Genomic DNA, 24,231 nt, shown 5'->3' with positions numbered 1-24,231 from the left:
GTCTATTAACGTACCAGTAATATGCTAATAACTGAAGTTATAAGACAAGATGTGGTAAGGAGTGTCTCTACTCTTCTTCTTTAGAGTTTTCCTGCTATTCTATTTCATTTACTTTTCCCTGTGAATTTGACAATACGTTTATCTAATTAAAAGAAAAACTTTAGTTGGAATAGTGCTACATTTGTAAATTAATTTGTAGGTTAATTAATTCTCAAATTTGTAAATTAAAAGAAGAGTAGTATATTGAGAATATTGAGTCTTCCTGTATCAAGTAGCTATTACTGCATAACCAAAACCCCAAGCTCCGTGGCTTAAAACAACAACCATTCATTTAGCTCAGGATTCTGCAGGTGGACAATTTAGGCTGTGCTCATCCAGGCAGTTCTTCTAGTCTCAGCTGACCTTGACTGGGTTTGCTCATGCACCTGCGGTCATCTAGTCAGTAGAGTGGAGACGTCCCTGGCCTTATTATGCTAGTTTGAACTTCTAGTACTAGATTCAGTAAGAGTAGTGAGAGTGGACATCCTGCATTGCTAATCTTAGAAGGAAAGCATTCAATTTTTCATCAGTAAGTATGTTGTTAGTTTTATTATAGATGTTCCTTATCAAGTTGAAGTGATACCCCTCTATTCCTACTTTTCTGGGAGTTCTGAAAATAAATAAGTGTTGGATTTTGTCCAATGCTTTATCCGTATTGATTGATATAATCATTTGATTTTTCCTCCTTAGACTAAGATAGATTACATTGATTAACTTTCTAATATTTAGCCAGTCTTGCATCCCTGGACTAAATCCCACTTATCACAGTGCATAATTCTTTTCATATATTGCTGAATTCTATCTGCTAATATTTTGTTAAGGTGTCTTGTGTATTTATTTACAAAGGATATTAGTTTACTGTTTTCTTTTTTCGTACTCTCTTTGGTTTTGCTATCACGCTAATATTAGCTTCAGAAAATGAATTAGGAAATAGTCCCTCCTCCTCTATTTGCTAAAAGAAATTATGTAAAATTGGTGTTAATTCTTCTTTAAAATAGAATTTGCCAGTGAAACCATTTCAGCCAGGACATTTTTGGGGGGAATTATAATTACAGATTCAATTTGCGTATAGTTATGGGGCTACTCAAATTATCTATTTCAAATTGGATGAGTTGTGGTAGTTTGTGTTTTGGGAGAAACTGGTCCGTTTAATCCAAGTTGCCAAGTTTATATGTGTGAGATTATTCCTAATATTCCCTTACTGTCTTTTTGACGTCTGCAGGCCCTATAGTGATATCTGCTGTTTGATTTTTATATTGGTTATTTGTCTCTTCTTTCTATTTTAGTCTTGCTAGACGTTTGTTAATTATACTGATCTTTTCAAAGCACCAACTCTTTGTTTCATTGATCTTCTCTATTATTTTTCTGTTTTAAATTTCATCGATTTGTACTCTTATCTTTAGTATTTCCTTCTCTCTACTTTTTTGCGGTTTACTTTGTTCTTTTTCTAGCTTGTTGAGTAGGAACTTAGACTGATTTGAGATTATTCCTCTTTTCCAGGGTATGCATTTAGTGCTACAAATTACCGTCAGCACTGTTTTAACTGTGCCCCACAAATTTTGATATGCTGTATTTTCATTTTCATTCAGTTCAATGTACCTTTTGATTTCACTTGACACTTTCTCTTTGACCCATAATTATTTAGAAATGTGTTGTGCAGTTTTCAAGTGTTTGGAGATCTTCCTGTTATCTCTCTGTTATTGACTTCTAGTTTGATTCCATTCTGGTCACCGAAGATACTATGTATGATTTCAATTCTTTTAAATTTTTGAAGTTTATGTCCCAGGAGATGGTCCATTTTGTTGAATGTTCTGTAAGCACTTAAGAAGAATGTGTGTTCTACTGTTGTTGAGTAGAGCATTCTGTAACATGGATCTGATTCTGTTATTTGATGATGTTGAGTTCTTCTATATCCTTGCTGATTTTCTATCTAGTTATTCTGTCAATTTTTGAGAAAGGGATGTTAAAGCCTCTAACCATAACTGTGGATTTATCTATTTCTCCTTGCAGTTCTCTAAGTTTTTGGTTCACATATTTCAAAACTTTGTTGTTTGGTGCACACACATTAATATTACTATGTCTTCTTGGTAATGTGACCCTTTTATCATCATAGAATGTTCCGCTCTGGTAATTTTCTTTGCTCAGAAGTCTACTTTGTTTGATGTTAATATAGCCACTCCTGCTTTCTTCTGGTTAATATTTCCATATATATCTTTTTCTATCCTTTTACATTCAACATGCTGATATCTTTATGTTTGAATTGAGTTTACTGTAGATAGCTTCTAGTTGGGTCATGTGTTTTAATTCACTCTGCCAATCTCTGTCTTTAATTGGTGTCTTTAGACCATTTACAGCTAATGTAGTTATTGATGTTAGGACATAAGTCTGCCATTTCTTTTTTTCCTGTTTGTTCCCTCTGTTTTCCCTTTCTATTTTCTTTTTTTTGCCATACCTTGGGTTACTTGAATTTTTTTTGAATTCCATTTTGATTTATCTATGCTTTTGAGTGTATCTTTTACATAGCCTTTTAGTGGTTGCTCTATGTATTACATTTTTATATATTATACATAATATATATTACATATATTATATACCACATTTTCATACTTTATATATTATAGTATGTGTGTGTGTGTGTATATATACACACAATCATGTGCCACATAATGATGTTTTGGTCAATGACAGACCACATATATGATGGTGGTCACATGAGATTAGTACCATATAGCGTAAGTGTGTAGTACCCTATAGCATCCAGGTGTGTGTAAGTACATGCTATGATGTTCCCACAATGACAGTCATCTAACAATGCATTTCTCAGAACATATCCTCATCATTAAGCAACGCATGACTCTGTGTGTGTGTGTATACGTATATAATTGCAGTCTATTTGTGTCATTATTTACCAGTTCTAGTGAAGTATAGGCCCTTACCTCCCTTTACCATTGCCTGTTTATAAAACAATTGTCTTAATATTTTCTCTACATATATTTATAATCATTCGTGTTATTTTTTTTTGTTTCAGCCATCAAACACAACTTTAAAGACTCAAGAGGAAAAGGAAAGGGTATTGTATTTACTCATATTTTTGCTTACCATGTTTTTTCTTCTAATGTTCCCAGATTCTTTCTTTTATCATTTCCTTAGTTGACAGAACTTCCTTCAGCCATTCTTTTAGGATAGGTGTGCTGGAAATAAATTCTCTTAGTTTTCCCTCATCTGATAATATCTTGATTTCCCCTTCATTCTTGAAGAATATTTTCTCTGAATATAGGATCTATATTGATTTTTCTTTAAGAATTCGAAAAATATTGTGCCATTTTCTTCTGGCCTCCATGATTTCTCATGAGAAACTGGCTGTCATTCTAATTGTTTTTCCCCTATATGCAAGATGTCATTTCTCTATGAGTGCTTTCAAGATTTTTTCTTTGTCTTTAGCTTTCAGATGTTTAATTATGATGTGTCTCAGCATGGATTTCTTTGGGTTTATCCTGTTTGCAGTTCACTCAACTTCTGGAATCTGTAGTTTTAGATCTCTTGCCAAATCTGAAAAGTTTTGGCCATTATCACTTTAAGTACTTTTTCAATCTCTCCCTCTTTTTCCTCTCCTTCTGAGACTCCAATGACAGAAATGTTAGATCTTTGTTATAGTCACACAGATTTCTGAGGCTATATTTACTTTTTCAGTCTATTTTCTCTCTGTTGTTTAGATCAGGTAATTTCTATTGTTCTATTTTCCAGTTCCTGATTCTTTCCTCTATCCCTTCCATTCTACTGTTGTACCCATCCACTGAGCTTTCTATTTCACTTACTGTATTTTCCACTTCTAAAATGTCCACTTGATTCTCCTTTATATCTTCTATTTCTTTGCTCAAATTCTAATCTTTCTATTTTTTTATTTGTTTTAGGTGTCTTCACAGTTGCTTGTTGAAGCATTCTTATCATGGCTGCTTTAAAATCTTTGTCTGATATTTCTAATGTCTGTGGCATCTTGGTGGTGGCATTTACTGATTGCCTTTTTTCATTCAGTTTGATATCATCCTGGTTCTTGGTAGGATGAGTTATTTTTGACATAAATTTAGACATTTTGGGTGATATAAGACTCTAGACTTTATTTAAAGCTTATGTGTTAGTTGGTTCCTCTGACGCCACTTCAGCAGGGGAAGAAGAGACAATATCTTGTTACTGCTAGGTGGAGGCAGAAGTCCAGGTTCCCCGCTTGGACACGACTGACACCCAGTGTAGGAGGTGGGGTCTTTATTCTTGCTGTGCAGGGGTCAGAGTTCTGACTTCCCACTAGACCACCACTGATACTTCCTTTGCTGGGAGGGGTACAAGTGCCACATCTGTGCTCTCATGTGGCTTCCACTGTGCTGGGTGGTGGTGAAAGTCCCGACTCTCCACTGGGCTTTCTCTGAGATCACCCCAGCAGGGACTAGAAAAGAAGCCTCGTTACTGTCTGGTAGGAGTAGAAGTCCAGGTTCCCTGCGTGATCTCCACTAACACTGCAGTGGAGAGGGCCTCGTGATCATCCATTGGGTGATGTTCCAGTTACTTCCCTAGAAAATCGTCAGAATTTTACAACTGAAAGGGGTCTTAGAGATTACATTTCACCTGCCCCACTCCCCAACTTTAAACACAAGAAAAATGAGGCCCAAAGAAAGTTAATGACTGTTTGAGGTCACAGAGCTAGTTTGCAGCAGAGCAAGGATAAAATCCAGTTTTCCCAAATCTCTCTTTAGGGCTTTTATTTTAAAATCACAATGCCTCATTTTGTCATTTTTTTTTTAAAGGAATAATTTTTTCTCAAATAATTACCTGCCATACACCAATACTGGCTGAAGGTTCCGAGAATGGACGTTTGAAGACTCTGCACATTTTTAAGGCATCTGAATTAACTTCAGTGAAGTTATTTAACACAGCAAAGGCAGCTGCTAATGGGTAAACACAGGAGAAAAGGCTCACATAACCAAACTGCAGGAATAACTCCAAGTAATCATCAAAGGTGCCCTGAAGGGGTAAATCACAAGAAGAAAACAGGCATTGTTTCAATATCATGTAATAGGAATAACTTTTTATAATACTATCAAAGGCATTGGTCTCTAACTGTTCAAAAAATTTCTAAGAGTTTCTCCTAATTCTTTCTTCTCAACAACAGAATTCGTTTAAATTCAAAGGCAATTTTATATTTAAGACCCTAAAATAAAGGACGAAAAATGATTTAGCTGTTCATCTCACGGTGCCAAATCACTGAATTACTACATTTTTTTTCTAAGATAATCAATAGCAAAGCTAAAGATGTTTGTTCTTGACCAAGTAAAAAGAAATGATCCAGGGGGCCAGCCCGATGGTATAGTTCGCACACTCCACTTCAATGGCCTGGGGTTCACCAGTTTGGATCCTAGGCAGGGACCTGCACACCACTCACCAGGCCATGCTGTGGCAGCATCCCACATAGAAGAACTAGAAGGACTTTCAACTAGGATATACAACTATGTCCTGGGGCTTTGGGGAGGAAAAAAAAGAGGATTGGCAACAGTTGTTAGCTCAGGGCCAATCTTCCTCACCAAAAATAAAAGAAATAATCCAACATCACTGTTGGAAATCCTCATATCGTGGGCACCCCAAAATCTCAGTCCCTGACCCTCCGTTAAAAAATTGATCATGTTGATACCAGCAAAAATGGTGGAGTAAGGACCTCCAAAAGTTCACCCCTCCATAGAAACAATTTAAAAAATAGCAAAATTTGTGAGAATCAACTTTTTCAGTACTCTGGAAATTAACCAAAGGCTTGCAGTAATTCAGGCAGCATTTAGTCAAGAAAATCAGCTCAATCTTGTGGCATTTTAATTTACTCTAGTGTCATCTCCTGCTCCCCAGCTCTGCAGCAGCCTTGAAAAATAACAGCATGCATTCCCAGTACCAGAGGGAGCAGAGTGGGGCTGGAGATCTTTGAAAGCCTCATTCTCAAAGGGAAGTCATTATCTGACCCAGCTAGTGGTACCCTGGAGGACCCCACTCAAAAGGCTTGTCTTTATTCAACTTCACTGAGTCTCTTCCAGTCCTAAAGGCTTCTCCCCAGGGATGTTAGTTAAATATTTTCACATCAGTTTGCCTGAGGTGATCAGTAGCAGCTGGAACAGACAATCGACTAGCCAGGGAGCTCAAAAGGAAAAGCTGAGGAATGAGATATCCATAGGGGGTTTGAAAAGCTCCAAAATTTCTAGGAATCTAGAAGATCGGGGGCATGCATAAGATCGTGCATAAACTCAGGAAAGACCTGAGAAGGCTCTAATCTCACCTCTGGCTGAACTTGAGGCTCTGTGCCAGCAGAAAGTGAATGCTAAGTCAGAATTTCAAACTTCCTGACTTAGTGTTGAAGGTGTGCCCTAACAGAGACCTAACAGACATCCGTGGAACACTCAACCCAACAGCAGCAGAGCACTAGTTCTCAAGTTCACACGGAACACTCTTCAGGATAGACGAAATGTTAGGAATAAAACAATTCTCAACAAATTTCAAAGGCTTAAAATGCATACACAGTATTTTCTCTGACTACAGTAGAATGAAACTGGAAATCAGTAAGAAAGAAAATTTGGGAAATTCACAAATACGTGGAAACTGAGCGACACACTCCTAAAAAACCAGTAAGTCAAAGAAGAAATCACAAGAAAAGCTAGAAAATACTTTGAGATGAACGAAAATGAAGACACAACATACGAAAGCTTATGGGATGCTGTGAAAACTGTGCTCAGAGGGAAATGTATGGCTGTAAAGTCTTTGTTAAAAAGAAGAAAGATCTGAAAACAATTGAATCTTCCACCTTAAGAAGCCAGAAAAAGAAGAGTAAACTACACCTAAAGCAAGCAGAAGGAAATAAATAATAAAAATTAGAGTGGAATAAGTAAAATAGAGAATAGAAAAACAACAGAGAGGATCAATGAAACCAAATGTTAGTTCTTTGAAAAGATTAACAAAATTGACAAACCATTATCTAAGACTGTACAAAAAAAAATGAAGACTCAAATTACTAAAATCAGGAATGAAAGGGAAGACATTACTACTGATCTTATGGGGTGGGGGCAGGGGATTACAAGAAATACTATTAACAATCATATGCTAAAATTAACATTAAATAACCTAGATGAAATGGGTAAATAAATTCTTAGAATGACACAAACTATCAAAAGTGACTCAAAAAGAAATAGAACATCTGAACAGACCAACAAGCAAAGAGATTAAATTAGCAATCAAGAACTTCCCACAAAGCAAAACCTAGGCCCAGATGGCTTCACTGGTGAACTCTATCAAACAGTTAAAGAAGAATACCAATCCGTCACAAAGTCTTCCAAAGAGAAGAACTCGTTCCATGAGGCCAGTACTACCCTAATATGAAAACCAGACAAAGACAGCACAAGAAAAGGAAACTCCAGACTGATTCTCCTTGTGAATAAAGATGCAAAAATCCTTGAAAAAACATTAGCAAGCTGGATCCAGCAGCATTAAGAGAATTATACACCATGATCAAGTGGGATTTACTCCAGGATTGCAAAGTTGGTTCAACATGTGAGCATCAATCAATGTAACACAACACATTAATAGAACAAAACTACATATACATACATATATATAAAATCATCTCAATAGACCCAGAAAAAACAAAATACAACACCCTATCATGATAAAAACACTTAACAAATGAGTAATAGAGGGGAATTTCCTCAACCTGATAAATGGCATTTACAAAACACAGCTAATATCATACATAATGTTGAAAGACTGAAAGCTTCTCCCCTAAGATCAGGAACAGGATATGGATGACCGCTCTCAACTCTTCTATTTAACATTGTCCTGGAGGTTCTAGCCAGTACAATTAGGCAAGAAAAAGAAATAAGAGGCATCCAGAGCATAGAAGAAGTAGGGGGCTGGCCCTGCGGCCGAGTGGTTAAGTTCACGCGCTCTGTTTCAGTGGCCCAGGGTTTCGCCAGTTCGAATCCTGGGCGTGGACATGGCACCGCTCATCTAAGCCATGCTGAGGTGGCATCCCATGTGCCACAACTAGAAGGACCCACAACTAAAAATACGCAACTATGTACTGGGGGGCTTTGGGAGAAAAAGGAAAAATAACATCTTTAAAAAAAAAAAAGGAAGTAAAACTATTTTTACATGCAGAAGACATAATCTTACATACAAAAAAAACCTGAAGAACCCACTAAAAATTATTATAGCTAATAAACAACTTCAGTAAGGTTGTAGGATACAAGATCAATATACAAAAATCAATGGTATTCCTATACACCAACAACAAACAATCTGAAAATGAAATTAAGAAAACAATTCCATTTACAATAGCATTGAAACAAATAAAACACTTAGTAATAAATTTAATGGAGTGTAAGATCTGTACACTGACAACTACAAATCATTGCTGAAATAAATTAAAGATGACCTAAATAAATGGAAAGACATTCCACGTTAATGGATTAGAAGACTACTGTGAAGATGGCAATACTCCCCAAATTCATCAACAAATTCAATGCAATCGTGACCAAAATTCCAACTGCATATTTTACAGAAATGGAGAAGCTGATCCTAAAATTTGTATGGAATTGCAAGAGACCCATAATAGCCAAAACAATCTTGAAAAAGAAGAACAAAGTTGGAAAAATCAAACTTCCTGATTTGAAAACCTACTACAGAGCTACAGTAATCAAGACAGTGTAGTACTGGTGTAAGGACAGACACAGGAAAATGGAATAGCATTCAGAGCCCAGAAATCAAGCCATGTATCTATGATCATATGACTTTCATCAAGGGTGCCCAGGTCATTTAATAGAGAAAGAATGGTCGTTTCAACCAATGGTGCTGGGACAAGTGGATATCCGCAGGCAAAAGAATGAATTTAGACCCACTATCCACAAAAACTAACTCAAAATGGATCAGAGACCTAAATGTAAGAGCTAAGGCTATAAAACTCTTAGAAGAAAATATAGGAGTAAATCTTCCTGACCTTGGATTAGGCAATGGTTTCTTAACTATGACACCAAAAGCACAAGCAACAAAACAAAGACAGAAACTGAATTTCATCAAAATTAAAAGCTTTTGAGCAGAGGACACTACCAAGAAAGTGAAAAGATAACCCACAGAATGGGAGGAAATATTTGCCAATCATATATCTGATAAGAAATTTACTTTCAGAATATATGAAAAACACTTGCAACTCAATAACAAAAGACAGATAGGGGCCGTTCTGGTGGCACAGTGGTTAAGTCTGTACTCCACTTCAGCAGCCCAGGGTTAGCAGGTTCGGATCCCAGGTGCAGACCTAGCACAACTCGTCAAGGCAGGCTGTGGTGGCATCCCACATGAAACAGATGAAAGTTGGCACAGACGTTAGCTCAGCAACAATCTTCCTCAAGCAAAAAGAGAATGACTGGCAACAGATGTTAGCTCAGGGCCAATCTTCCTCACCAAAAAAAGAAAAAAAAAAAAGGCAGATAACCCAATTAAAAATGTGTAAAGAATGTGAATATATATTTCTCCAAAGAAGATATACAAATGGCCAGAAAACACATGAAAAGATCATCAATATCTTCAGGCATTAAGAAAATGCAAATCAGGGGGCTGGCTTCATGGCCAAGTGGTTAAGGTTCCACGTGCTCCACTTTGGCAGCCCAGGTCCACAGGTTCAGATCCTGGGTGCAGACCTACTCCACTCATTAGCCATGCTGTGGAGACATCCCACATACAAAGTGGAGGAAAACTGGCACAGATGTTAGCTCAGGACTAATCTTCCTCAAGCAAAAAAAAAAAAAGAAAATGCAAATTAAACTCACAATGAAATACTACTTCACACCCACTAGGATGGCTATCATTAAAAAAGGAAACAGCAGAAAATAAAAAGTGTTGGTGAGGATGTGGCAAAACTGGGACCATCATACATGGCCGGTAGGAATGGAAAATAACACCACTGCTTTTGAAGACAGTCTGGCAGTTCCTCAAAAAGTTAAACATAGAGTTAACATATGGCCCAGCATATGGTCATGTATGTTCACATAAAACATATGTTCATACAAAAACTTGTACACAAATGCTCATAGCAGCATTATTCATAACAGCCAAAAGCTGGAAACAACACAAACATCTATCAGCTGATGGATAAACAAAATAAGGTACTGTGTATGTATACGGTGGAATATTATTCAACCATAAAAAGGAATGAAGTACTAATATATGCTACAGCATGGATGGACCCTGAAAACATTATGCTCAGTGAAAGAAGTAGGACACAAAAGGTTACATATTGTGTGATTCCATTTATATGAAATGCACAGAATAGGCAAATCTAGAGAGACAGAATGTAGAGTGACTGCCAGAGACTGGGGGAGGCAGTGACTGCTAATGAGTATGGGGTTTTTGAGGGGATGATGAAAATGTTCTGGAATTAGACAGTGGTGATGGTTGTACAACTCTGTGAATTTACTAAAAACCATTAAACTGAATATTTTAAAATGCTGAATTTTATGGCATGTGAATATCTCAATTTTTTTTTAAAAAGTAAAGAAAAACGAAAGCTGATAGTAACAAGGAACTTCCCCAGAGTCACCCTAGCAGAAGTAGCAGATACATCAAAGAAGCCAAAGAAAGGAGAACACAGCAGAAAATGGGAAAAGCATGGAAACACGAAGAAATCCTTCTGAAACTATGTTTAAAAACCTTTCTGATATGTTTAAAAAGGTTTAGTCCAAAGGAAGAAAGTGGCAATGGTCATTGTATACTCTCAATTTGCAGAGGAAGAGATGTAAACAGTATAAGGTGAGTTATTTAGTGATCTTTAATAATTGGACAAAGGAACCGTCACTGAAGTATGACACCTGGGGATTGGTGACTCTGATGTGTCACCTGAGTGACATCACCACATCTCAACAGGACTCAGTGACATGCTACTCAAACACCTCACTAGAGGCCTGTTGTTCACAATACTGCATTTATTCTGACCAAGAGAAGCTGAGCCACCTTCTAAGTCATGTAGTGACTAAGTGATGGAGCCAACCCACATGACACCTAAGGCCACACTCACGCCTCAGCCTCCTCATGATCATCTAGTGCATAGGCAACACCAATTTCCGTTTAATAAAAAATGTTCATCACAATATTTTAAAGCAATATTAACCTTCTTTTTCTTTGCTGAGGAAGATTTGCCCTAAGTTAACATCTATTGCCAATCTTCCTCTATTTCGTATGTGGGTCACTGCCACAGCATGGCCACAAGTGGTCTAGGTCCATGCCCGGGAACTGAACCCGGGCCATGAAGCAGCGCATGCTAAACTTAACTGCTAGGCCACCAGGGCTGGCCCCGACCATTCATACTTTAAAATGAATAGTTATAATGATCACTGCATCTCAGAGTTAGTCTTTCACCAAGATATGCATATTAGGCTCAGTAGCTGAGAGCTTTAGTATAAGTCAGATTCCATTTCCAGTCAGTTTCTTTTATTTTATATTTTACTAAAATAGAAAATACCCAAACATAATTATAGAATATTAAGGATGGCAGGAAGTGCTTCTTTCAGATCCTCTGGATATCTGGATGAAGCATGAGCCCAGGGATTTTAAGGGAGTCTCACTGGCTGTTTTCAAGGCCAAAAAATCACGCCAAACACAGGTGCCCCAGGAACCGGCAGGCTGCCGCTCAGCTGGGATTCAGGGGTGAGCAGTCTCAAAATCACTCTTTGGTTGCATTTGGCTCTAGGAAGCATTTCCTTATGTTGTGTGTAGCACACAGATGTGGTTTTAAAATACGCCCAGTGATACAGCATCCATTTATTTCTCTGAAGAGTGAAATGATTCAAGAGTTGGGAAAGAGTAAACATCTTAACAACCAAGCTGTTTTTTCACCACAATTCGGTCCTAAGAAATCCTGAGAGCCTATGCTCAGCTTTCAAAATTGTGCTGTTTTGGCTCAAAAGTAAGAGGCTGAGCCTCTGCAGAGGTGTGTAGACAATCTTTCTCCACCGCGCAAGGGCAGCCTCAGGAAGCCCTGCATGGTCTTCCGGCGTTTTTGGCACACAGCGCCCAGGGAGCACCCCCGCGGCAGCGTGCTCCACATTCAGTGCTTCCATCTCACGAGGCAACTCTGAGCGGCGGTATTTACATCTTAACACTTTTATCAGGACTTTTACACTTCTGAGCACTTTTGAGTCAGTAAATTTAGCAAACCAGGGACACAATCTAACAGCAAGAAGGAAAAAACTGCAAATTTAGCAAAGTAAACAATCACATACTAAAATAAAAATATGTTAACCAAGACACACTCTACCCTCTTAGCTGCAAGTCAGCAAAGGCCAGCTAAGATAATCTGAGAACCTGTGGGCAAACTTTAAGAACAACGTAGTTATTAAGAGTACTATGGTATTTCTGTGAAAATCATAATTAATTTTACATATACAATTTATTGAATGTATGAAAACAAAGTTTTGGGTTCCAGGTGATCCACCCCACTTGCTCCTCACACCCGCCCTGGGGAACATCAAGTCTCAGAGTGCCCTATATTGAGCGCATGACAAGGAAACGAAGTACGGAGTGAAGGCAACAAGCAGCACGCATACATCAGGCTGGGCTGTTCTTTTCCTAAAACTATTCTCTATTCAATGTTATATTGAGTGCCTGATAATTGCCAGGCTCTGTGTTAGGAACAAGTTTCCATGATAAACAACATGGGGACCCTACCCTCAGTGACTGAGAAAGGAAAATTATTAGCAAACAGCACAAAAACCCTAAATAAAATATTAGCATACTCAACATAATAATGTATATAAAAAAAATTGAACAAGTAGAGTTAATCATTTAAATGCAAACATGATGTTCCATTAGGAAATCTATTAATATAAATGAAAATATTAAATAACTAAAAGAGATAACATGAAATCTCAATAGAAGCAAAAAAAATTTGATAAAATGTAACATCATTCACAATAAAAACACTTAGCAAATAAGGAAAAGAAAAGAACATTTTTAAACTGATAAAAAGTTATCTATCTGCCAAAAACATGGAACAAACATAACACGCAATGATGAAAAGACAAAAAAAATGAGGAAGAAGATAAAGATTCCTATTATAATTACTTCTGTCCAAATTGGACTGTACATACTACCGAGCCCAATAGAGAACAAAAAGTATAAAGACTGAAGGAAGAAAGAAAATGGCCATTATTTCTTTATAGCTGAAAAAACTGTCTACATAGAAAATCTAAAAAACTACTGGAAATAATCTGAGAATTCAGCAAAGTTGCTGAGTAAAAGATACAGAAATCAACAGCATCCCCACATACCAGCAACAAACAATTAGAACGTATCTTTGAAGAGCTACCATTTATAGGGAACAGGACAGCCTCAAAGTGCCTACCCAGAGGCAATTTATTCATTACAAAGTGAACAAGAACCTTTGCAATCTGCCTGTCACCAGGTCAATTAAGCGATCAAACAAGACAACTCCACCCAAGGGACAGGGTGACATCAATGCCACCCGATGGGGTGCAGTGGAGGGACACCTCCAAAATGCCTGAACTTCAATCTTATGAGGAAACAATGGGACAAACTGGCTTCACAAAAGCCATGTCTTGAAAAAAAAAAAGGGGGGGAATTATTCTAGATCTGCAGTTTTCAAACTTTTTGGTCTCTGAAGCCCTAAATTCTCATAAATTACTGAGGACGCTTCAAAGACCTTTTCTTTATGGGACTTAGACATAGTGATATTTACCATATTAGAAATTAAAACTCAGAACTTTAAAAAGTATTTCTCATTGATTCATTTAAATAACAAAAACATATTAACATAAATAAAATACTGTTTGAAAAATAATTACATTTCCCAATGCACAAAATATTTAGTGTGGAGAGTAGCACACATTCACATGTTTGGCAAATCTCTTCAATGTCTAGCTTGCTAGAAGGCAGCTCATTTACTGTGCTGTTCTAGTTAGAGTTTTCATCATGAAAATTCAGCCTCAGGCAACTATGCAGTGGGACATGAACTGGCAGTTCACAGGAGAGGGACAGCAGTGGACCATGAAGGTTGGAGGCACTACGTAGCCTTGGCCCTGTGGCTGGCGGAGCAGGATCAGGAGACTCCAGTGGATTATGCCTGGTGGGGACATTATGAAGGATTTCTTTTTCCTTATTTATTCTGTCCAGCATTTTCCAAGTTTTCTACAGTGAGTGAGCAAGTATTACTTTTTTTTTTTTTTTTTTTTTGGTGAGGAAGATTGGCCCTGAGCTAACATCTGTTGCTAATTTTCCTCTTTTTGCTTGAGGAAGATGGTCCCTGAGCTAACATCCATGGTCCGTGCCAATCTTCCTCTATTTTATATATGGGCTGCCACCACAGCATGGCTTGATGAGTGGTGTGTAGGTCCATGCCCAAGATCTGAACCTGTAAACCCCAAGCTGTCAAAGCAGAGCATGCAAACTTAATGACTATGCCACTGGGCCAGCCCAGCAAGTACTACTTTCATAACAATGTTTTTTAAGTTTCAGTCAAATTACTTTTTCCCAAACCTGACAACATCATTTTAGATTCATATATAGCAGTCAGGATGAGATTACAGAAAATACAATTGTAAGTTCACTGACTTCAGTGAGGAGAAAGATGCACCCAGGACGAAGGATCAGGATACAGCAAACAATGATCTAGAACAAATGTGACCTAAAAGCATTTCCCTCTCCAAATAGATGGAGAGAGTTGAAAGAGCAAACATCGGATGTCACTCCAGTGGAGAGAATGAAAGGGAAACTTGTGGGAGACGAGGAGGGGAAACGGGTCAGATCATGCAGGGCCCTGACAGCAACGGAAGCATCAGCCCGTTAACCTCCCCTCCCCACCGCACCCTGGTTAACCCTAGTGTTCACTCACAGACCCGCACCTGTGAGAGAAATGAGAATACATCTCCTTCACTTCACCTCGGAGAGAATGTGCTCAATAACAGAAAGACTCTGAATTAGAAAAGCAAAGTCTTGAACCTTGTTCGGATTTCATCACCAAAGGACTAACAAGATAGAGCCTCAGTCGCCTATTATTAACATAAGAAAAGCAATGTCTGCCTTATCTTCCTTCATAAAGGTATTATCGGATGTCACGAAATGCCAAAAAGGTAAGATCTGAGATGCTGGCAGTGAAGCCGGACTAGCATACAGTTCTTAGACGGAGTAAAATTGCTTGGGCAAAGGGCATGCTGTTTGAATTACTGTGTACCATTCACTGAGCCAGAGGAAAAGCAGGAGAAACCGGTCTGGAGAAGACTGTGAATTTGGTTCTGGTCACTTAAGGAGATGATGTTGTTCACACAAACAATTCAAGAAAAAGAAGAGCTGAAAGCAGACTCTAACTGATTACAGGAAGAGAAGTGGGGAAGTAGAGACAGCAGTATGGAGAACTATTTGAAAAAACTGTGAGGGGCAGGACAGGGACAGGGCACACCGCAGAGGATGTGAGGCGTCTGCTTGGTTTGAAGGGGAGAGCGTCTGACGGTTGGGGCAGGAAGGAGAAGCGGGTGATGCGGGAGCTCCAGGTGGGCCTGGTTATGGGGCCTCCCTCCAACGACGAGAGAGGAGATCGAATAAAGAGCTTGAGGAACGACTGCTACAAGAGAGTGAAGGAAGTAAAATAAACATGGCCAGAAATACCGCTCCCTGGAACAAGCAAGGACGGGATTCTGACACACCGTGAATTCGACTGAGTTTGTAACCCATACTTACAACGAATTCGGGCATGACGGCTCCACAGGCTGCCCACGGGCTCCTTTCTTCAACTCTTTGTGTGTGTGTGTGTGTGTGTGTGTGTGTGTGTGTGTGACACTTCATGTATAAATATAAATGGTGCTGCTGATCAAAGATGTGCCATAAGTTTATACTTTGAATCACCTTCTCCCCCAAACACAGCAATGCTAGAAAACGCTAGTGCATAGACATATATTTTAATCAAGAGAGAAATGCAACAAAAGACAAGATGGTAAGCAGTTGCCTGGCCAGGCTCCAAGTCCACAGGCCGGCGAGCGGCCCCGGATCTGTACCCTGTGGGGCACTTCATTCCTCTGCAGGGTAACTGGAACCATGCCGTTTGGGCAAACCAGGAGCTCGGACAGAGGTCCCCTGCTCCTGAAAGGACGCTGAACAAAAGCCACAACTGTTGCTCTGAAACTACAGCCTGCGTCTACAGCATGCTACCTACTGCATGCGACTGGCTCTGCAAAATCACCATCACCACAAGATGGGAGCTCTGGGCTAGACACATGGTTCTGGACTGGACTTGGAGGCCCAGAGAGGCAACTGCAAACGTAAAACAGAGAGAAGTGAGCAGAGCAAGAGACAGAATAAACTCCTACTCAACATAAACATACAAACTGAAATTCTTTAGTATATTAGGAAAACTATGAAAGTCAGCCAAGAAATTCAGTAATCAGGAGACTAATTTCACTCCCGATGAAAAATGAGACTATGAAAGTTTAACAACAATGGACCCTCACTGAACGAGCCACTGCAGTATGTTTCACCAGGAAGAATACCATCCCAAGACAGCAGGTGCAGGATGTAAGACACAACGACCCACAGCCAATGTGGCCCCAACACCGCACTCCCCACACAGAAATAGTGAACGTAGTCAGAGCTCAATAAAAGTTTGCTGGATATATGGTTAGGTTTTGTGAATCTCCAATGATTTACCTGTAATTCCTAAAAATAACTCAGAAATTATCTGTCTTAAAGGAACTATCTTATATTTACAATAGCACTAACTAATTTAAACTATAAATTAGTCTTCAGACTGGCATTCAAATTTTACCTACGGGCTTCAATCTTTTCTTAGAGTTTCAGGTATCAAGAGCAAGCGATGCTGCTGCCTCTCCACAGCCATCTCATCTGTCCCTGGCTCTGTCATCTTTGGAGCAACTATTCCACCCTCGGCAGAGCAGTCACATAATTCGCCAAACTCATCCTTTGTTGGTGTTAGGCATAACTTCAGTTTCAAGACAGCATCAACGCACAATTCCACCTTTTTAACTTTAAAGTAGTTCATCGTGAGGAAATTGGCTGCAAAGCACTTATAAAACAGTCACATCTGAGACAATGGGCGGATACACTCATATTTGTTGAACTCATACACGACTGTTCTCGCTCTGAGTCAATGTTTAATTCAGCGATACTCAAACTTACCAAATACGTTCCCATTTCCTTTTCCAGGACGACTTGTTCATATAACGTAGCATCAATGTCTGCCTTTAAGGCCTGCACCTTCCTCTTCACCTGCACGTGGTGCTTCCTTTGGAGCCAATACGGAAGAAGAGATTCCACAATCTGGTTAAGGATCTGGGAGGTAATCAGGAGAGTGGCCAAGCTCTAAAGAGAAGCACATAAACGATATTTGGCAGTGTCACTTAATACAACCATAACATGTGTACAACTATGCAACAAAGAAAACGGAATCTTCAACAAATAGTATACTATTATGTTATAAAAACTAGTATCAGAAAAGCTAGGTGTTACAACGATGTTTCCAATTTACTGTTTTTTCACAGGAGAGACAGACTAAAATACAAAAGAGATTATAATACAAATAAGATTATAGCAAAAAATTAACCAGCTATGAGTCAGCGGGAGAATAAATTAACTTGAAATTGTGTTTTTTGTCATCTCATCCTGGCTACAATATATGAATCTAAATGATGTTGCCAACTTTGAGAAAAAATACTTTGGTTACACCTTTAAAAATATTACGAAACTAATACATCCTCTCTCTCTGTAGAAAACTTAGAAAATAGAAAAAAAAAAAAGTCACCCATAACTCCACAACCATGACAGACCATTGCTAACATCTTAAATATTTCTAATCATACATAAAAATAAAACTAGAATCATCCTATATGTATACAACTTTGTATATTTCTTTTCTCACTTTATACTGTGAGCACCTTTCCGTGTCCTTAAAAATTCTTTTTTTACTTAGCCCGTGCACTGCTGTCAACCGTTAAGTATTATCTCCAACCGGCACTGTCGTCAGTGCCGCTCCTTGGATGCCTCTGTACATGGACCTTCGCCCCGTCTCTGATGGTTTACTAGGGATGGCAAAGCTTCCCAAGTGGTTTCCAGAGGTGGGTGTCAATTTCCACTTTCCCCAGATAGATATCCGTGCTCCCATCACTCACCGCCTTTGCTGGTTTTAAAATTCTAGTTTTTAAACAGTCCTCCCCAATTCCCCTGTCCCCTGTTAAATAAAGGAGACTCTCTAAAGTACAGGAAATAAGAAATCATCCTCGACTAATACACTAATGGTGGCACTGAAGAAAGTATGAACTTACCAATTTCAACAGTATTATTTGGAACTTTCTCAAATATAATTTTGAAGATATTTTTTAAAAATAGCAATATATCTAGTCTATTTTGTATAACTATAGTATAGCTGTTAAGAGTACAGCATTTAATTTTACTTTGATACAAGCTGTTGGAACTATAACTACAAAATCTTTTAACTTTCTCTGTTATACAAACTTTTTAATTTCCTGAAAAATGATTCCAAACTCTCAGAGAATTATAAAGAAGCCTAAGCTTTGAGACTCTTCTCACTAACAACCTCAGTATATTAAAACCAGGAAGAAACGGTCCTTACTGATAGCTGGCTGCCTCAAGAATAAAAAAGAGAATTTAGAAAGCAATAATTTATACATATTTATTACTCACTGTTATTACGTGATCCAGAAATGGCAACAGAACAAAATATACGTCAGACTTTCTTAAACATTTCAGAAAACATATAGAACTGCATAGGATCTGCTGGTCTCTAAAGTTTAACTTATTAATTTAAAAATGAAATGTGTAAGACATTTAAAGTTAAACCAATTACTCCCCACCCTGAGACACACACAAAAGTTCAATTAATACATACATTTTTGCTGTCAGAATTGTTTTTACAAGCTTTGATATGAACTATATATTTGATTTTACTGCCCTATATGATTAAATCTGCAAGTTGGTTCACTTCAACTATTTCCTTTTCAGTTGAGTAAGACAGACAGTGCAATTGTTAATGGTTTTTTTATTTAGAATTGGGCTTAGAAATATACAAAATTTAATAACTTCATTTGTAAAAATAATAGTGGGAAGACAATTACATTACCCGAATACAGGAAACCATATCTAAAATACCTTTCTGTTGCTGACACTCACCTGACGCAAAAGCTTCATATCCCTCAGCACAAAGGCAATGTAGAAGAGTGAGGCAAAGCAATTCAGAAAGTTGAACTGCCAAAAAAAGGTAGCAATATTTAACATTGCTTCACAGTACTTTATTACAACTATAAATAGAGCATTTAAAAATGTAATGAGGGGGGCCGGCCCCGTGGCCGAGTGGTTAAGTTCATGCCCTCCACTTTGGTGGCCCAAGGTTCACCAGTTCGGATCCTGGGCACAGACCTAGCCCCACTCATCAGGCCATGCTGAGGCGGTGTCCCACATGTTACAACTAGAACGACCCACAACTAAAATATACAACTATGTACTGGGGGGCTTTGGGGAGCAAAAAAAAAACGTAATGAGGGACTTCCAGTCAAATAAGATGACACAGACTTGTTTGCCACCCCAGGACAGAAGGAACAACACAGCACCAGAGCATCTTACGTTTCTACTACATTCTTCCAAAAGAGAGAGACCAAAGCCCAGCATTTCCCACCCCCAACCTAGCAACCCAGGAAGGCCAGGTAGGCTCATTCCCTGTTCACCCCCCTTAGACCGGAGTCCTGACAAGAGGCAAGCCCAGCAGAACCAGCAAGGGAGACGGATCAGGAGCCCCACTAACAACAAACTGCCAGGGGAAGTGCTCTCCTTCCCTCCTGCCACCCTGGGCCTGATACTCCCACACCCCACAGAGAGATACCAGGATGGCCAGGCAGTGCCAGAATTAGGACCCCCCCCCCCACAACAAGCAGCCCAGCCCCGGACACCTGTTTGTACCCACCGACCTGGGACCACCACCTCACAGAGAGATACCTAGGTAGCTGGGTGGCATGAGCAAGAGAGACCAGCCAGAAAAACGAGCCAGGCCTGGGAAGCATCTTTGTCACCAGGGACCTGAGACTCCTCTGCCCTGCCTAGACACACGGTTCAGGGGTGGGGATCCCACCACAACAAGCGCCATTCCTTCAAGTGGCTCCCCTGGTCAGGAACCTACCGCTACCCCCTGCACTAATGTCTTTCCTTTCTGCCTCCCAGCCCCATGCTGGCTACTTCCTGCCCAGCAGCATCACTTCTGAGACGAAAGACTGCTCTGTGTTCAGAGTGAGCACTGAACGAGTGAGGGAATGGGGAGGTGTTAGAGAGACAGTGCAGTAAGATGAGTACAGCCAGAGCGTAGGGGAGGGGTGCCAAGTTAGAGCAGAACTGAAAAGCAAAAGCACAGGAGGGCTGAGAAAGGCTCTCCCCACAACATTAAAAAGAGAGGGAGAGCCCTAGGAAGCACAACTGGAGGCCGGGCAGAGTCTACTCTAGGGGTCTTTTCACAAGGCCGTCACCTACATCACACCTCGTACTATCAGAGAACAACTCACAAACAACAGAATTCTTTCAGACAAATGGAGTGTTCCAATTCATGGGCAAAAGCTCCAGATTATAATCTTGAACGAACTTTTTAATGCATTACATGAACTCCCGCTTTCTTACACAGAGAACACAGAACGTAACTTCCTTGCTGATTCAGCACCAGTATTTGAATATCAAACATTTCCCGGTGCTAGAATGAGGCCTTCAGAGCCTTTTCCAATATGAATGGTCACTTGCCCCTTTTCTAATGTCCAAATTGCTGGAAGTGTTGAATTCTTGTTATCTATTTACAACAGGTATTCTAGTTCCTTCTCTGCTCTTGCCTCTATAAATTTACCTACTTCCAGAAACTTAATCACTTCCTAGTGGTGGTTTTTGATAATTTAAGGACTGAAAAACCAGTAAATAAGCTTCTCTGAATGATTTCCACAGCTAGAACGAAGGCTCCTTTCCAAGTGAGGGCCTAGATCCCTCTCTCGGGAGTAAAGTATACGGACTATGCTAACTCAATTCCAATTGCTAGTGCAGAGGACTCTTTTTGTAAAATTTTTATTTATTTATCTATTTTTATTGAGGAAGATTGATTTATAACATTATATAGATTGCAGGTGTTCAGAGGACTCCTTAGGTCCCTTCCTTGATTCTCAGCTATATTACAGAGGGCTGAGGTAATCTCCTGATAAACAAGGCACTTTCAAGCTGACACCTGTCATTTATAATAATGGTGAGAAGAGGCATAACGTGTGAGCTTTCACACGAACAGCAAGCATGTCACACAATGCCTTCTCTCCACCTCTTTCTTCCCACCCATCAAAACACGCTGGGAACCTCTTCGCCTTTGGGAATTTCTTTGACAAAATTTTTAAAAATAATAATTGAATGTTCCATCACTAAATAGATTGTGGTAATGGGAAGGATTGTTGAGTAGTGAAACATTCAAAGAAGTCACCAAAAGGGAAATAACAGGAACATGTCTGTGAAGTGGTCAATTAGTTTTTAAATAACTGGAAATTGGCTATAATACTAAATTCTATATTTGAAGTCTTACACCATGTGCACATTTGTAATAAGACTATTGAACGTATATGTAAACACACTTATTAATCAATCCTTGCCTACGTGTACAAAGTATATTAACTATCTGACATCTTAAATTAGAAGCAAGTCTTCCTATTTACCTTCCTAAATATTACACAGTATGCATTAGTTTCATTATTAAAATGGATTTGTATACAAAAACTCTACTTACCACTAAAACTTTCAGGACTAGGTGATTCTGGTAGGCAGATTCCAATCTGTGATTCTCTAAAATAGTAAAAAGGAGAGGTGATTTCCCTCAGGTAAGACAGCAATATGGGAGCACTGTCATGAGGGAAAGTGAGACCTGTGCCGAGGGCAGAGATGGCCAATAACAGCGCCTCGGTCAGCAAACGTGCCAGGCTGTGAGTCACGACTGCTTACCACCGAGAACATCAAACAAGGAAGAAACTAAATTTAGGACACATTTTTCATGGCAGTGCAATAGCACTGTGGTCTGAAATTATTTTTCAAATATTACTGCAACAACGAAATGTAGCAAGGGATGGCAAACGATCCCAGAGACAGCCACCCAGGAAAAGACCCTGAATAAGTGGTGACGGTAGAACCGATAGCAACCTCTAAAGAACAGGGCAGCAAATAAAGTTTTCTGGGATGTGGCTTACAAGGATTAACTTAAAAGGAAACTCAAATTTCCATCCACAGTTAGGAAAGGAAGCACCGTGTACATCCCAAGACAGCAGGGCAAAAGGACAGAAACGAAGATTCTGAAGAGCAGTAGGATCTTGCACAGGGAATCAGTGTTAGCCTGACCCGGATTTGAAGCCCAGCTCAGCTACTCAGCCGCCGTCTGACCTTGGGCAAGTCACTTAACCTGCTGACACTCAGCCTCCTCCCCTACAAAACAGGGGTGCCACCACCCTCCTCTCAGGGTCACTGTCAGCATCAGAAATAGTACAAAACCTCAGCCCAGTGTCAGCACAAGGAAAGCACTCAATAGAGGAGCTGTGTTGTTATATGACTAACAAAAATAACTTAAAATATCTTTATGGTCCAAAAAGTTAAGGCCCAGACTTCTTCCTTGGGAATAACAGAGCATATTTATTTGTTTGAATACATACACAAAGAGTGAATGGCCTACCAAGACCTTTTTAAACTGTAACCAACTTCCTCTTTTACCGCAGATACATACAAGAACACCTGCCTTCGCTGAGTTCATTGACAGTCCTCAGTGCCCCACACAACTAGACAATTGGTTTTCAAATACTAGACAGTTCATTCGGTCAGAGTATCATGAAGATACTTCAATCTATTTTACCCTCAGCATAAAACACTATATTATAGTATTAGGAGCACAGGTTTTGAATAGAGGTCTGGATTAGCTTGGCTCTATGATTTTCTGTCTGAATCTTGTTAACTCTCAGTATCTTCATCCATAAAATGGTGAAATAACTTCTATTTCATGGTGTCCTGAGGAGGTGAAAATGAGATACTATGGATAAAGTGCTTAGCAGAGCACCTAGAACATAGTAACTAACACTCAATAAATGAGAGCTGTGATAACCACGATGTAGAGATCATCAGAGCTCACGAAGCCAATGAACTTTTCCTTATGTCTCTATAATGAGCCCAGAGCAACATCTAGCTTCTTTGCAAGGTAGCAGTTATAGGAATCCTATGATCTAAGCAGTATTTCTTATAGGAAAGAAGACGTAAATACAAAGCATCAAGTCTTACCCCATGAAGTTAAAAACTCAGCAGCGTATCGATAGAGACGGTTCATGATCTCAATCACAATGGCATAGATGATGCTGGGCACATACAACAAGACACTGGTCCACTCGGACCCACTATCCTCGTGTAGCTCCAAGGCCCAGGCCTCCATGTCGAAGTAGATCATCATGACATACAGAGAGAAATAGAGACAGAGGCACACAAACGGCAGAGAGACCAGGTAAATGCGCAGCTGTCTCTTGTAGCTGGGGTAGAGAGGCTCCTCCCTGCCAGTGACGGAATTGATACCCAGGACCCCGTGAAATCCTGGCCGGGGCTCCTCAAACTGTCTCTTCATGACCAGTGTCCCCCACCTGTAGGTCATATTGGCACAGCCACGCTTCCACACTTCCAGGATCACTGTGGACCAGATCAGGTTGAAGGAGGCGAAGATCACGTACTTGTCATAGTCTTCCCACACAAACATGTAGTAAGGTAATCCAATGACCGCCATGGGGATTAAGGCAAAAGTGAAGTATTCCAAAAATCCAAAGTAAAGAGCGATTGTTTCCCCAAAGTAGCCACGAATACTGTCTACAATGAAAGGGAAAAAAAAGACCTTGAGTACAGACTACCCAAGACTTTCCTCTTTTTTCTCATTTCAAGTCAGCTTATTCATTTTTTCAGTTAAGTGGAGATCATTAAGACCCTCATGTTCCAATCAGAGTATGACAGTAAATCTATCCTCCATGCAGGACAAAGACCTCACTCGTCTGCACAGCAAGCCTGACACTTTCCCTAGCTTAGGGACCAGGCCACAGCTGCTAGGGCTACCCTGCCAGGCACACTAGGTCTGTT

At 39.5% G+C, this 24,231-nt stretch overlaps 1 protein-coding gene across 8 annotated transcripts in view; it reads right to left on the bottom strand.

Moving 5' to 3' along the window:
- Positions 1 to 24,231, bottom strand: part of ANO10 (anoctamin 10) — a 211,958-nt gene that overhangs the window by 158,062 nt on the left and 29,665 nt on the right. For 6 of the 8 annotated variants that reach the window (XM_070237890.1, XM_023620634.2, XM_070237891.1 and 3 more), the window contains exons 6-10: positions 23,398 to 23,967; positions 21,872 to 21,927; positions 19,255 to 19,329; positions 17,248 to 17,430; positions 4,861 to 5,052 (exon numbers count right to left, since the gene is read on the bottom strand). In XM_070237890.1, the coding sequence (XP_070093991.1) occupies positions 4,861 to 5,052; positions 17,248 to 17,430; positions 19,255 to 19,329; positions 21,872 to 21,927; positions 23,398 to 23,967 (1,076 nt within the window). Of the gene's footprint in view, positions 1 to 3,904; positions 4,602 to 4,860; positions 5,053 to 17,247; positions 17,431 to 19,254; positions 19,330 to 21,871; positions 21,928 to 23,397; positions 23,968 to 24,231 lie in introns of those variants that run through there. The other 2 variants (XM_070237893.1, XM_070237892.1) reach the window with 1 other exon arrangement.

Source organism: Equus caballus, chromosome 16, assembly GCF_041296265.1.
Source record: "Equus caballus isolate H_3958 breed thoroughbred chromosome 16, TB-T2T, whole genome shotgun sequence".
In the NCBI taxonomy this organism is placed as follows: domain Eukaryota; kingdom Metazoa; phylum Chordata; class Mammalia; order Perissodactyla; family Equidae; genus Equus; species Equus caballus.
The sequence above is the reverse complement of the archived record's forward strand: the minus strand, read 5'-3'. Positions and strand labels throughout refer to the sequence as shown.